The sequence below is a fragment of the Mixophyes fleayi genome, chromosome 2, assembly GCF_038048845.1.
Source record: "Mixophyes fleayi isolate aMixFle1 chromosome 2, aMixFle1.hap1, whole genome shotgun sequence".
In the NCBI taxonomy this organism is placed as follows: domain Eukaryota; kingdom Metazoa; phylum Chordata; class Amphibia; order Anura; family Limnodynastidae; genus Mixophyes; species Mixophyes fleayi.
Genome location: NC_134403.1, coordinates 65,444,271 through 65,457,700, shown reverse-complemented (window position 1 = coordinate 65,457,700; position 13,430 = coordinate 65,444,271). Strand labels below are relative to the sequence as shown.

Here is a 13,430-nt window from a genome sequence, read left to right as displayed (position 1 = left end):
GATTGATCCCCAAGAAGCTGACCGCTTGTCTCTCCAGAACACAGATTTTTAAGCAAATTCAAATGGGACGGCACTCACAAGGGCAGTGTGAATGCTAATGTGGGGGCGGAAATATCCCCTAGGTGTCACCTAAGGTTTGTTCAAACTATTCCTAAGTTTTGACCGGTCTTAGCTTTCCTCAGATATCTCCCAGAGACATAACTTTCCCTTCAATAAACCGATCATAATTTCCTGCACATTTAAATACCAAATATGATGAGATTACAACAATATCAAATCTCATCCTGAAATACATGTGACTATGGCTGTTCCCTGTGTAGTTGGCATCTATGTTTTAAGACCCTTGTGTGGTTTTTGCCCCTCATACGGAGTGCCATCAAGATTTCCCAACATATGAAGGATGTAGACATTTTCCTTTTTTCCTTTGAAACCTGTATTTCCATATATCTTTATAGGCAGTCTTCAAACGCTATCTTTGTCTACAAGGATCTCACCTAGGCATATTACACTTAGGGTTAGTTTGTGTTTCACTACCTATTGAAATGAAGTCAATTAGCTAGTGAAATACATGATCAAAAACAATGGATGTCTGTGATCTGCATATCTTAAGCTGGTCTCTTCACCAAGGGTTTGCTTAACTTAATTACCTCCTACTGGGCTCATTTGGTCACACATTTATCTGAGTTGAAGATCAGGTTAATTTATGTATCCATGCAAAGTTTTATTTGGGCCCTGACATTCAGTATTCTATTTCAGCATATCAGATTTATGCTCTCATCCTGACAAAGACACTATGCTAACATCTAGTCAATCTGTGCATGTAACTGGTAAGTACAACACAGATTGCTCCATTTTGACTTAGGGATAAATTCAGCTAGCAGATCCAATTTTTTTACTCTATTTTGGAGTAAAACTTAAGAAGGGTGTGCTTCCTAGCTGAAATGTACCCACAGGAAACCCACGCAAGCACGGGAAGAACACACAAACTCAACACAGATAAGGCCATGGTCAGGAATGGAACTCATGACCTCAGTGCTGTTAGGCAGAAGTGCTAACCACTAACCCACCATGTTGCCCTAATAATAGATCAAGTGCAAATTTAAACAATAAGCTAAAATAAAGGTTTACAATGCACTTACAATTTTTGCAGTGTTTAAGGCATGGCATCACTATTGCCCACATTGAAGGTGTTGGTTCTGCTTGAAGCTGCATAATTGAATTTCTTAGTGGTTAGATAGCATTTCCTCATTGGTAATGACAGATCAACCAGGCTGTAATGTTGCTTATTAAATATTATTGGCATACTTCTTTGCCCAGCTGCATGCCTGAACTGTGTTAGACTACACATAGGAACCTGGTTCCAGCAGGACAGGACATTTCTACAGCTACATCTGCACTATATGATTCATACCAGACACAACAATAGGTATGGTGAGACTGTACTGATTTATATTCCCCCCGGACTGTGCAATTTGTGTGCTGATTCTATGAATAAACTTAGAATCATTTTGCATTTTGTGACCTGTACACTATGGGCTCGATCCATTAAAGAACGTAAAGACCAATGTCCAGAAACTAACTATATGTCAGAAAATGCAAATGCATGCAACTGATCTTCAGCGTAAAGTACACTAACTGCAGGCTACGATTTTATGGGCGAAATGAAGATGGGAATGGGCGTATGCACATAGTCAATGTACAGTACGGGCGTGCCAAGCTTGTGAGCATGCAGCAATGCCAAATTCAAGATTTTGGTCATCTCCAAGGTTTGTGTTCGGTCATATCACTTGCATCATCTACAGGTCAGGTGTAAGTGGCAAGTAATAGTGATGATGGTTGCGTATGCAGGCTTGAACATGTGTTTGCAATCAAGAACTGTAAAAGTGGATTTCATGTTTTTTACCCCCAGAGTGCTTGTATAACACCTTTCCCTCCCCCAGCCTTGGTCGACATACAGGCACTCACTCTACCCTGCCTTGCTCCACACACCTCGGGTCCCTACCCAGTCCTATTGGACCCACCTGAACTCTGGTCCCACCTGAACTCTGCACCCACCTGAACTCTAGACCCATCTGAACTCTGGGCCCTCCCGTTCCCTGGACCTAGCTTATCTCTGGTCTCACCGGATCATTGGTCCCACCTGTACTCCTGACCTACCTTATCTCTATGACCCACCGGATCTCTCGTCTCACCTGAACTCTGGTTCCTCCTGATCACTGGTCCCTTCAGACCACTCCTACTCCTGCGACTACCTGTGACCTGTGATCTCTCTGGACTCACCTGTTCCTGCGTTCTCCATTCCATGTCCCCCTGTCTCTCAGCATGCCACCCCGCTCCTTTCCTATAACCATCCTCTCCCCTAGTCCCCTTCACTGGTCCAACTCTCACTGTCCCATCTCTCACCCTAACCTTGCTCCATTAACCCTGACAATCTTATCCTCATCTCCCCTCTTGTCTCCCTCTCTTTTTCATGTGCCCTCCTTAACTTCAGGTCCATATGTAACAAACTGTCCTCCATCCATGACCTCTGCATCTCAAACTCTCTTAATCTTCTTGCCATCACTGAAACCTGGCTTAGTTCTTCTGACACTGCCTCACCCGCCGCTCCTTCTATGGAGCCTCTCCTTCACCCACTCCACCAGACTGGATGAGAATCCAGGAGGTGGAGTGGGCCTCCTCCTATCCCCTAGCTGCACTTTTCGGGTCATTCCCACTTTACCTTCCCTCTACTTCTATTTGAAGTGCACGCCATCCATCTCTTCTCCCCTATCCACCTCCGTGTCTCCTTCATCTACCATCCCCCTGGCCCCACTTCCCTTTTCCTTGACAACTTTGCTGCCTGGCTCCCCCACTATCTTTCCTCTGACCTTCCCTCCATCATACTTGGCAACTTTAACATCCCTATTGACAACTGTACTAACCCTGCCACCATCAAACTTCTCGCCCTTTCCACCTCCCTAGGCCACACTTAGTGGACCTCTTCCCCCACCCACTGTCTTGGTCACTCCCTCGATCTTGTCTTCTCTCATCTCTGTGATCTCTCTGAGTTCTCCAACTCTCCCTTCCCACTCTCTGACCACCATCTCCTCTCCTTCACTCTGTCCTCCTCCCCTGCTCCAACCTCATCTAAAGCCACTCTCACTAGGCGCAATCTTGATGCTATTGACCCTACCTCTTTCTCCTCCTCTCTTGAAACTCTCCTCCTCTCTTCCCTCCCTGGCCTGCCCTGACCAGGCGTTCTGTCTCTACAACCACTCCCTCACTACTGCCCTGGACGCTGTTGCCACGCCCTCTTCTATCCGCCACCGCCGCCTTATTCCCCAACCCTGACACTTCAAACTCATCCGCTTCCTCAAAAAGTGCTCTCGCATTGCTGAACGCCTCTGAAGGAAACCTCGTTCCCTGGCTGACTTCCTTCACTTTACATTTATCCTCTCCTCTTTCTGCTCTGCCCTGTCCCTCGCTAAAAAATCCTTCTTTAAGTCCCTCATTTCTTCTTAGTCCTCCAATCACCGCCGCCTTTTTGCCACTTTAAACTCCCTCCTCCCCCCCTCTGTCCCGCCTTCCCTCTCCGCTTCTGACTTTGCCACTTTTTTCACTTCCTAAATTGAGGACATCAGACTGAACATCTCCTCCTCCCATCCTGCTCCCGCCACCCTCATCGATTCACCTCCCTCCAACAACCAACTCTGGTGCTCCTTCTGCCCTACTTCAGGTGAAGAAGTTCTCTCCCTTATTCTTTCCTCTCTACCCTCTACCAGTCCTCTTGATCCCATCCCCTTTCACTTCTTTCGCTCTCTCTCTCCCACTGCCTGCTCTTACCTCGCACACCTTTTCAACCTATCACTCTCTTCTGGTGTTGTCCCCTCCTCATTCATACATGCTCTTATCTCTCCTATCCTCAAGAAACCAAATCTCGACCCCACCTCTCTTGCTAAATATTGCCCCATCTCTCCCTTATGCCTCCAAATTATTTGAGCAGATTGTCTGCAGCCGCCTCACCAGACACCTCTCGGAGAGTTCCCTCATCGACCCTCTCCAATCCGACTACAGTCACCTCCACTCTACCAAAACTGCCCTGCCCAAAGTTACTAATAATCTCCTATCAGCCAAATCCAAGGGTCACTTCTCCCTACTCATCCTCCTCGACCTCTCCGCGGCCTTCAACACCATGGACCCCCCCCCTCCTGCTGCAAACTCTTCTCTCTTTCGGCCTCTTTGGTTCTGTCCATGCCTGGTTCACCTCATACCTTGCTAACCGCTTCTTCTCTGTATCCACATCTGGTTCTTCATCCAACCCCTCCCCTCTCCCTGTAGGAGTCCATCAGGGTTCTGTTCTCGGCCCTCTACTCATTTCGCTCTATACTTTCTCCCTTGGTGCTCTCATCTCCTCCTTCGGTCTGCAGTATCATCTTTATGCTGACGACATTCAACTCTACATCTCTTCTTCCGATCTTTTCTCCATCCTCCTCTCTCGTGTATCTGACTGCCTCTCTGCCATCTCCTCCTGGATGTCCTTGCGCTTTCTCAACATTAACATCTCTAAAACAGAACTCATTGTCTTTCCCCCACCCAGACTCCCATCCCACCATGACCCCTCTATCGTTGTTAACAACTCCACCATCTCCTCTATCACCGAACTCCGCTGCCTGGGTGTCACTCTCGACTCCTCTCTCTCTTTTGCCCCTCACATTCAATCCTTGCCCAAGCCTGTCACTTCCAACTACGCAACATCGCACGCATCTGTCCCTTCCTCTCTCAGGATGCCACCAAAATTGTCATCCACGCACTCATCATCTCCCACCTCGATTATTGCAACCTCCTCCTTACTGGCCTCCCCCACTCCCATCTCGCCCTCCTCCGCTCTATACTCAGTGCACCTGCAGCACTCATTTTCCTTTCACGCTGCTGCTCGTCTGCCTCCCCTCTCTGCCTCACCTTACACTGGCTCCCCTTTCCCTACAGAAACCTTTTCAAACTCCTTACCACCACTTACAAGGCTCTCTCCCAGTCTACTGCCCCTTATATCTCTAACCTAATTTCCATTCATACTCCTGCCGGCTCCCTGTGCTCAGCCAATGACCGCCACCTCTCCTCCACTCCGATCACCTCTTCCCACTCCAGAATCCAAGACTTCTCCTGTGCGGCCCCCCTTCACTGAAATGATCTCCCTCGCTCCATCCATCACTAATAATCTGTGCTCCTTCAAACGGGCACTTAAAACTCACCTGTTCCTCAAAGGAGCCTGTTTTGTTTACCCTCTCTTAGGATGTAAGCTCGTATGAGCAGGGCTCTACTCCCTCCTGTCTCCATACCTGTTCTTCTGCTCCGTCTCTACGGCATTAACCTGCCTGGAGTTTCTGAAGTATTGGTATTTTTTGTTTATTGTTCTGTACTGTTTCACCCTGTTTAGTCTACTGTTTCTACTGTGTGCGGCACTGCGGAAATCTTGAAATGATAATAATAATAATAATAATAATAATGTACTGGAGACATTAACATCATGATTAATGTATTTCAAGGGGGGTGGGGTCAAACAAACAAACAAACTTTTTTTTCCCCAATGTTTTTTTCACTTTTTCACATATTATTAACAGGTGACAATAATTGAATACTTACTTTTTCTGTGCGTCCCGCTAAGACTTTATGTTCCACATGTAGATTGGGAGTATCCTGCAATGTCTTGTCTGTCAGAGCAGAGTGCACCTAGATCTGTATTCAACAAGATAAGCTTATTAAGAAGATAATGCACAATACTTTTGTTTTGCGAGCCTTAATGAAACAGGGACTGTATGTAGATCATAGTCTCCCTTTTAATAATCCTTAATACCAAGTTTCATACGGATTGAATCATTAGAATTAAAGGTATTAGGTATTAAATTGGCTGGCTTTTGAATTATGAACAATATATTGAATTAGCTGCTACTTGTATAATAAAAGGTTTCAAAAAAGATATATCTATTTGTTTGCAAAAAATTATTACAGGAGTCTATACTTATTCAACGTGTTCAGGCTGATTTAATTTACTTTATCTAGGGATGAATACATTTGCTTATGACTGTGCTTTACATGTGGATTTTAACATAGTAATAAAGTAATGTAAATAAATTGTGTCTACTTTTCTCATAAGGCTAAATATTAAGTACATTTTGTTTATTTAGATTAGTGGTGATCGGTCAGCACACAGTGTTTGTTATTTAGCTGTTTGGATCAGTATTTTTTATAATTACATTTTTGTAATGAAATCACTATAATCACTATCAAATCTGGACTATTGTCTTTCCAGAGCTCTCACTAATTCAGCATATTCCTGTCTCTTCTTGTTCTCAAAGGGAACAGGTTTTTTTTTCTAGAATTCAGAAATGATCAATAATTTCACATACTAGCAGATTTTTTGCACTTTTTATAATAAAGGTGTGAGTTAATCAGATGAGCTCAGTGTTTGTATTGCTAGGAGGCATACCAAACCCATTATTGATGCAAGATGATGCACACACAATCCTACGACCAAACCCTTCTAGTGAGACAGATAAAAAGGGGAGCTTAATCATTGAGCCATTTACATTGTCTTTCTTCTGAGCTCATCCTCAGCATCACAGTTCCAAAAGGACCATGTCTGCATCTCGCCAAGCAACAAGCTCTGCTGGAGGAAGAAAAGGCTTCAGCGCTGCTTCTGCTGTACAATCAGGATCAGCCCATCACAGCTTCAGTTCATCTTCAGTCAGTCGCTCAGGCTGTGGAGGTGTAAATAATGGCCGGGTTAGCTCAGGTGGCATCGGTAGCAGAAGTCTATACAATTTAGGAGGAAATAAAAGAATTTCCATTGCTGCAGGTTCACAGTCCCATGGCGCAAGTAGTTCTGGTTTTGGAGCTGGGAGCGGATCTGGATTTGGATTCAGTTCAGGGTTTGGTGTCGGTCAAGGATTTGGTGGGGGCTCCCAATTTCCAGTGTGCCCACCTGGTGGAATCCAACAGGTTACGATTAATCAAAGCCTTTTAGCTCCTCTTAATCTGCAAATCGACCCAACAATTCAGAAAGTGCGCACAGAAGAGAGAGAGCAAATTAAGACTCTCAACAACAAGTTTGCATCCTTCATTGACAAGGTAAGTTATTGAATCTGTTTTTTATGTTATTTAATTTTAGAATGTGTAAAACGTCTGCTTTTTTGTGTTACACTTTTTGTTTCTGCTGAACATTTATTAGAATGTCTTGCGGTTACATTTTAGGTCAGATTCCTAGAACAACAGAACAAAGTACTAGAGACCAAATGGAACCTTTTGCAAGATCAGGGAGTCAAGACAGTGAAAAATAACATTGAGCCCCTCTTTGAAGCTTACATTAATTCACTGCGGAGACAGCTAGACAGCCTGCTAAGTGATAAGACACGTTTGGATGGCGAATTAAAACAAATGCAAGATGCTGTAGAGGAATACAAGCACAAGTAAGTCAACAAACATACCTAATTATACCAACAGAGTATGATGCTGGCTTAGAAAGCTGGTTTTCAGGTACAAAGTACTGTGAATCTATATGAAGCCTACCAAATAATTGTAACACATTTATGTATATACTTAACATAATTTATATGTTATAAAACAATATAAAATATAATAAAAATATAACAAATTATAAATTAAGATGATGATGATGATGTACGGTGTCAGTCTATTTGTATCTAAACTGTGACCAAACCGGTGGCATATGGTGGTTCTCCAGTTGTTGTTGTAATACAATTTGCAAGCCCAGATTTGTAGTTTATTAGCACCAATGGAAATGATAAGCATAAAGGTGTTTAAGTTATAAAAGGTGTCTTGAAATAATCAACATTTCTAGTAGTTATTTTTACATTTTAATCTATTTTACTGTATATTTTATGATAATTTTATAAAGCTTAGACCAAGTGTAGACCGGGGAGGGTAGTCAATATCATTGATTTGAATAAATGCTGAGTTGCTATTTTTATGTTTATTTGACAATGTTAACTGTGATTATCATTAAACAGACTGAACACAATTATTTTGTACTTGCCAACAGATATGAAGATGAAATTAATAAGCGCACAGCTGCTGAAAATGAGTTTGTGGTGCTCAAAAAGGTAACCATCATATAAATGTGCCCTAATCACTTTATTTTATTGTCATATATGTAAGGACATGTTAGTAATATTTTGTAGCCCATGCAGTACCTCAATTCCACCAGAGGTGCTGCTGTAGTGATCTACTGGGTTAGTCAGGATATACTTTATCTTTTGCTCAGCAACTGGTCATCACCACTTGTGGCTATCTATCCTTTACAAGTTAACCCGTGCATGATACTCATCCATTCTATTCAAATCAAGCTACTTAAGGTGTTAAAAAGGTTCTTGTCATGCATTTGGGGCTAGGCCAGGCCTCCTCAGGGGAAGAGCGTTACTTCCCAACGTAAGCGCCTATTTTTAACGTGGTTTTGTCCACATGTCACCACCTCATCATTCTTCTCCATCACCTCATCCTTCATCTTCATCGCCACATCCTTAATCTCCATCGTCTTACTGTTCTAAAACCTCTCGATACACAATGTTTCTGCTAAACACCTTATCGCTGTGCTCAATCAGTCTTCCTTGAAGGGCAGTATTCATAACCTGCACTTTCACATCACTGCTTCTCCGTACTCGTGAAAATGCGACATACAATTGTCCATAACCAAACACAGGCTCTGGTAAATAAATACCCACACGGTCAAGAGTTTGAGCCCTCAACTGGTAAATTTAGCCTTTACTACCCCTTCCACAGGGGGGAAGGGGGGATGATGGAAATTAACTGAGTTCACTATTATAATTTTTTTGTCAAATAATATCAGTATACCAAATTTCAGGTCAATTGGATGAGCCCTTTCTGAGAAAATATTTTTTTGCACACACACTAACACACGCCGCTAGGCTTATATATATTAGATAGGCTTAAAATCTGCATCTCCCCTCTGTAGTATATTTGTGAGTTTAACTATATCTTTTTATAAGCTCAAGCTTAATAGATATCCTGCCAAGAACCTGTGGTTTTTTTGCATCCTGTGCCTAGTTCTTGCTTTACATTTTGCACCCTGAGCAGGGGCAAAGGCAGGACTTTAGAGAGGGGGTTTCCATGCCACACTGCCAGTGGGCATGGCCAGCCTGCTTCGGGGCGTGGCTATAATTTTAGACAGTGCTTGGCTGCTTTCTTACTTCTCCTATCCCCATCATATACACGGGCAATGCTGCGTGCACTACTGTTAGGGGCACACAGCTCTTCCTTTTTGAGCAGAGCTGTGTGAAGCGAGACATACCTCCCAACTGTCCCTACTATCAGGACAAGTCCTGATTGAGTGTGTCAGAACAGTTGGCAGACTGTCCTGCTCTCTCCTACCCGTTTTTGCTGCTCTCAATACTTGTTGGGGAGAGATGGCTGTAAACAGTGCAGACAGAAACGATCTGCACACAAGCTGCAAAATGGCAGGTCCCGGGGCAGGGTCCGGCCACCTCAAGCATACAGTACCCCAGGCTGCGAGAAGGGTTTCCAGGCACTAGGACACCCCATCGGTTTGCCTATGCTTTGCCTCCTGCTTGTTTTACATTTGGCAGACTGACAACAACCTGCAACTTAGGCTTCTGTAATATCCTACCAGAGACTGTCCATCCTGCATTTCTGTATACCATTGATATATACACTTGTGGCTTCTATATCTGCTAGACACTTTTGTTTACAAGTCTGAGATTCTATTACTATTACTCTATTTCAATTAATTTGCAGAAAGAGCACCACTGTGCTCTTTCTGCAAATTCAAGCTTGTTTTTCTGTCTTTCTACTGTTGAACTGCATGGCACCTTCCAGTACTAGGTCTCTACATCTTTACCTAAAACTGTGTGTTTGTATGAAATAAATATTACTATCATTTACCACTCAATCACTGTGTGATACTGACTTTGCCATGAAGAAAGATAAAGTGTTTGTGACAAAAAAAATCAACAGTGCTATGATATACAGTGATGAATGAGCCTACTCTTTTATTAGGATGTGGATGCTGCATACATGAACAAGGTAGAACTGGAATCCAAGGCCACCTCGCTGACCGATGAGATCAACTTCTTGCGGGCCCTGTATGAAGCGGTAATTCTCTGTTCAGTTATTGCTAATGCTGGATAGAACACACATATATTTATAATAATATACTGATATATCAAATTTTCAGTGGCTACCCTTGACTAACTTATAGGGGACATCTAAATCCCCCTTCAGTGACAGTGAAGGGCCAAGGCTACTAATTTATTTGTGAACCTGTCATAGTTTCGGTTGTGCTGATCTTAGAGAAAGCTACAAAGAAAAACTCTATGGAAATGTAAAAGCAACGTTAATAAAAAGAAAATCTACATTTGTTCAAGCTGTAAAATAGAACCTGGGAGTCTGAAGACTTCACCTCCCACCCTCAGACTTGGATATGAGTTATCACACTTAGGATATTTTCCAAATCTCTTTATTGACCACCATTTGATCTAATATGCATTGTGGATGGACCTTGATTTGGGAACATGGCAACTTCACTTTCACAAGGGGCTCAAAGCATACCCCTTGCTGTGTAGAACACAGTGCAGATCATGGCATTATCTCTCCCTGACCATACTCCACCATAGAGGCCAGACAGCAAGAAGCCCACTAAGATTATGGACTTCAGCTTGGGGCTGGGACAATGGTCCACTTCAATTGGTGATACCTCAGCACCGAGCTAATGACAGGGCACAAAACTTTAGGCCTAGCAGAAATGAGATCCAACACTGGGTATGTGCATAACAATAGGCTTGCTATTAAAGTTAAAAAATATATAACCTCACTTACTTTTTTTTCAGTTGTTTTATATAAACTCCTATGCTTTATTTCTGATTTAGAGAAATAGTACATCTGATGTACAATAACTTGTCTTTCGTCTCATTTCAGGAACTTGCCCAGATGCACACACAGACCTCAGACACTTCAGTTATATTGTCCATGGACAATAACAGAGACCTAGATCTACAGAGCATCATTGCTGAGGTCAAAGCTCAGTATGAGGAGATCGCCAACAAAAGCCGGGCAGAAGCTGAGTCTTGGTACCAAAACAAAGTGAGGACATTCTTTCAATAATACATTATGATGATTACTCTTCCAAATACCATATTAAGCAAAATTCTTTGCAAAGTGTATTCTGCCGAAGGAGAACATTTTTTTCTGATACTCATCTTCTGTCAACTTTATGAATCACAAACTAGTTTTAGAGAAATCGAACACCAAATAGGACCTTTACAACATGCTTCTTACTTTATAACTTATGTAAAATTTAATGTTAATTATTTTTTTAATTAAATATTTTCAATTTGCAAATGGCAAAGAAAGGTATATTGCAACACAATTACAAACATAATTGCTATTTCCCCGGACTAGTCAAGTGTTTTATATGTTGGATCTATTTTCACTTACTTCAAAGTACAGTACATTGTTTTTCTGCTTTGTCTGTAGTATGAGGAGCTCCAGGTCTCTGCCGGAAGACATGGGGATGATCTGAAGGACACAAAGGCTGAAATTTCAGAGCTAAACCGTATGATTAACAGACTGCGCTCTGAAATCGACAACGTGAAAAAACAGGTAGATAGAAAAGTTCTAGGGATTATTCTTAAACATGTCAGGAATAAACACTTTTAATTGAACAATAAGGGATATTATGATGTCACATTTCCAGTGAAAGTTGTAATTGCCTAAAAAACGTATTTGGAACAAGAATCAAGCATTAGATGGATTTTCTCATTAACCAAATAGTAATAAATATTAAGAGTATTAAATTATTCCCACACCATAGACTGTGTGGTCACTAATAATTATGTAATTCAACATTCCATGCTGTTCAGTGTTGGAAGAATAATAGGACTCTAAAGATCATGTTTGCCATATAGGTTAATATACATGACTAAAAAAAAACTTTAAATAGGCTTACACAGGCAATGTTTTAAAGTCTCTTATCCCTTCGACCATTGGAAATGTAGATTATTTTATGACCAATTATTTAATGAAACTTATTTATCTATGAATCTAGGTTGTCAAACTGCAGACTGCAATTGCTGATGCTGAACAGCGTGGTGAGCTTGCACTAAAGGATGCTAAAAAAAAGCTTGCTGAATTGGAGGATGCTCTTCAGAAGGCCAAGCAGGACATGGCCCGCCAACTGCGAGATTACCAGGATCTGATGAATGTGAAGCTGGCTCTGGATATTGAGATCGCCACCTACAGGAAACTGTTGGAAGGAGAAGAGAGCAGGTAAAGAAACCTCTTCTGTCTGATTATACGTATATACAAAATATGTATGCTGTCAATGTGACATAAGTATATATAAAATATATTTATATGTCTTCAATATATCATAATCTATGATATTAGATTTACATTTATTGGTTAAACATGCAGGTTAAAAATCCCAAGAGTAGACATATTTATCATCACCCATAGATTGTAAGCTTGCGAGCAGGGCCCTTTTAACTCTTTGTCTGTATGTATTACCCAGATTTGATTTATTACTGTTTGTTCCCAATTGTAAAATGCTACGGAATCTGCTGGCGCTATATAAATAAATGTTGATAATGATGAAGGTGATATGTTTATAATTATGTACTCTTTTATACAGGTTGGCTGGAGATGGTGTTGGACCAGTCAGCGTTTGTAAGTGGACTATGTAAGTTGAGTTTGCTCTCAATAGAATTAAGCATATATCTAACTGTCTAACTTTTTTCTAACAGCTGTCATGAGCTCAAACTATAGTTCCAGCGGTGGAGCAGGTCATGGTTATAGTGTTGGCGGTGGAAGTGGATTCGGTGTTGGCGGTGGATTCGGTGTTGGAGGTGGAAATGGATTCGGTGTTGGCGGTGGGAGTGGATTCGGTCATGGCCAAGGAAGTGCATGTGGTGTTAGTGGTGGACAAGGAATGGGAGGTGGAAGCTACAATGTAAAACAGTCCGGTTTTGGGTCTGGAAGCGGCAGTAATTCAAGTGTCAAAATTGTATCAAAGACATCCGCAACCTCCCGGAGGTATTAAGTTCCTTCAAACCATACGGTATAGAGGATACCGGCCTCATACCCAATAAATCCATTGAATATTTTATTATAGAAATTACAGTTATGTTTTAAGAAGCTGAAATGTTGGGATCAGCAAGCTGGTTTTATATTAGGCTTGTATGTATTGTTTTCTGGATTTAGATATGTTACAGATCCCTGCAACTAAAAGACAAACACAATTAAGTGTACCTGGTGCTTATAAAAAGGCAAAGTCTTGCATTTTAATATTATCTATACTAAGGTTAGGCAAACTGTCTCTCTCCAGCTGTTGTGGAACTACAAGTACCATGCTAGCTTTTCCCAACAGATGGAGATGGGAACATGTTGCCTAGCTCAGATCTGTG

The 13,430-nt window shown here is 41.9% G+C and overlaps 1 protein-coding gene across 1 annotated transcript; it reads left to right on the top strand.

Annotated features, from left to right (window-relative positions):
* The first annotated feature begins 6,612 nt into the window (after window positions 1-6,612).
* On the top strand, window positions 6,613-13,066 carry LOC142141057 (keratin, type II cytoskeletal 6A-like). The gene is made up of 9 exons (XM_075199142.1): window positions 6,613-7,104; window positions 7,228-7,442; window positions 8,036-8,096; window positions 10,027-10,122; window positions 10,945-11,109; window positions 11,503-11,628; window positions 12,074-12,294; window positions 12,659-12,693; window positions 12,771-13,066. The coding sequence occupies exons 1-9, from the start codon at window positions 6,613-6,615 to the stop codon at window positions 13,064-13,066; spliced, it is 1,707 nt and encodes a 568-aa protein (XP_075055243.1).
* Window positions 13,067-13,430: the final 364 nt, after the last annotated feature.

Coding starts and splice junctions, on each gene's coding strand:
- LOC142141057 (XM_075199142.1), top strand. CDS start 6,613: ATGTCTGCATCTCGCCAAGCAACAAGCTCTGCTGGAGGAAGAAAAGGC. Junction 7,443..8,035: donor GTAGAGGAATACAAGCACAA/GTAAGTCAACAA, acceptor ACTTGCCAACAG/ATATGAAGATGAAATTAATA. Junction 12,694..12,770: donor TGTTGGACCAGTCAGCGTTT/GTAAGTGGACTA, acceptor TTTTTCTAACAG/CTGTCATGAGCTCAAACTAT.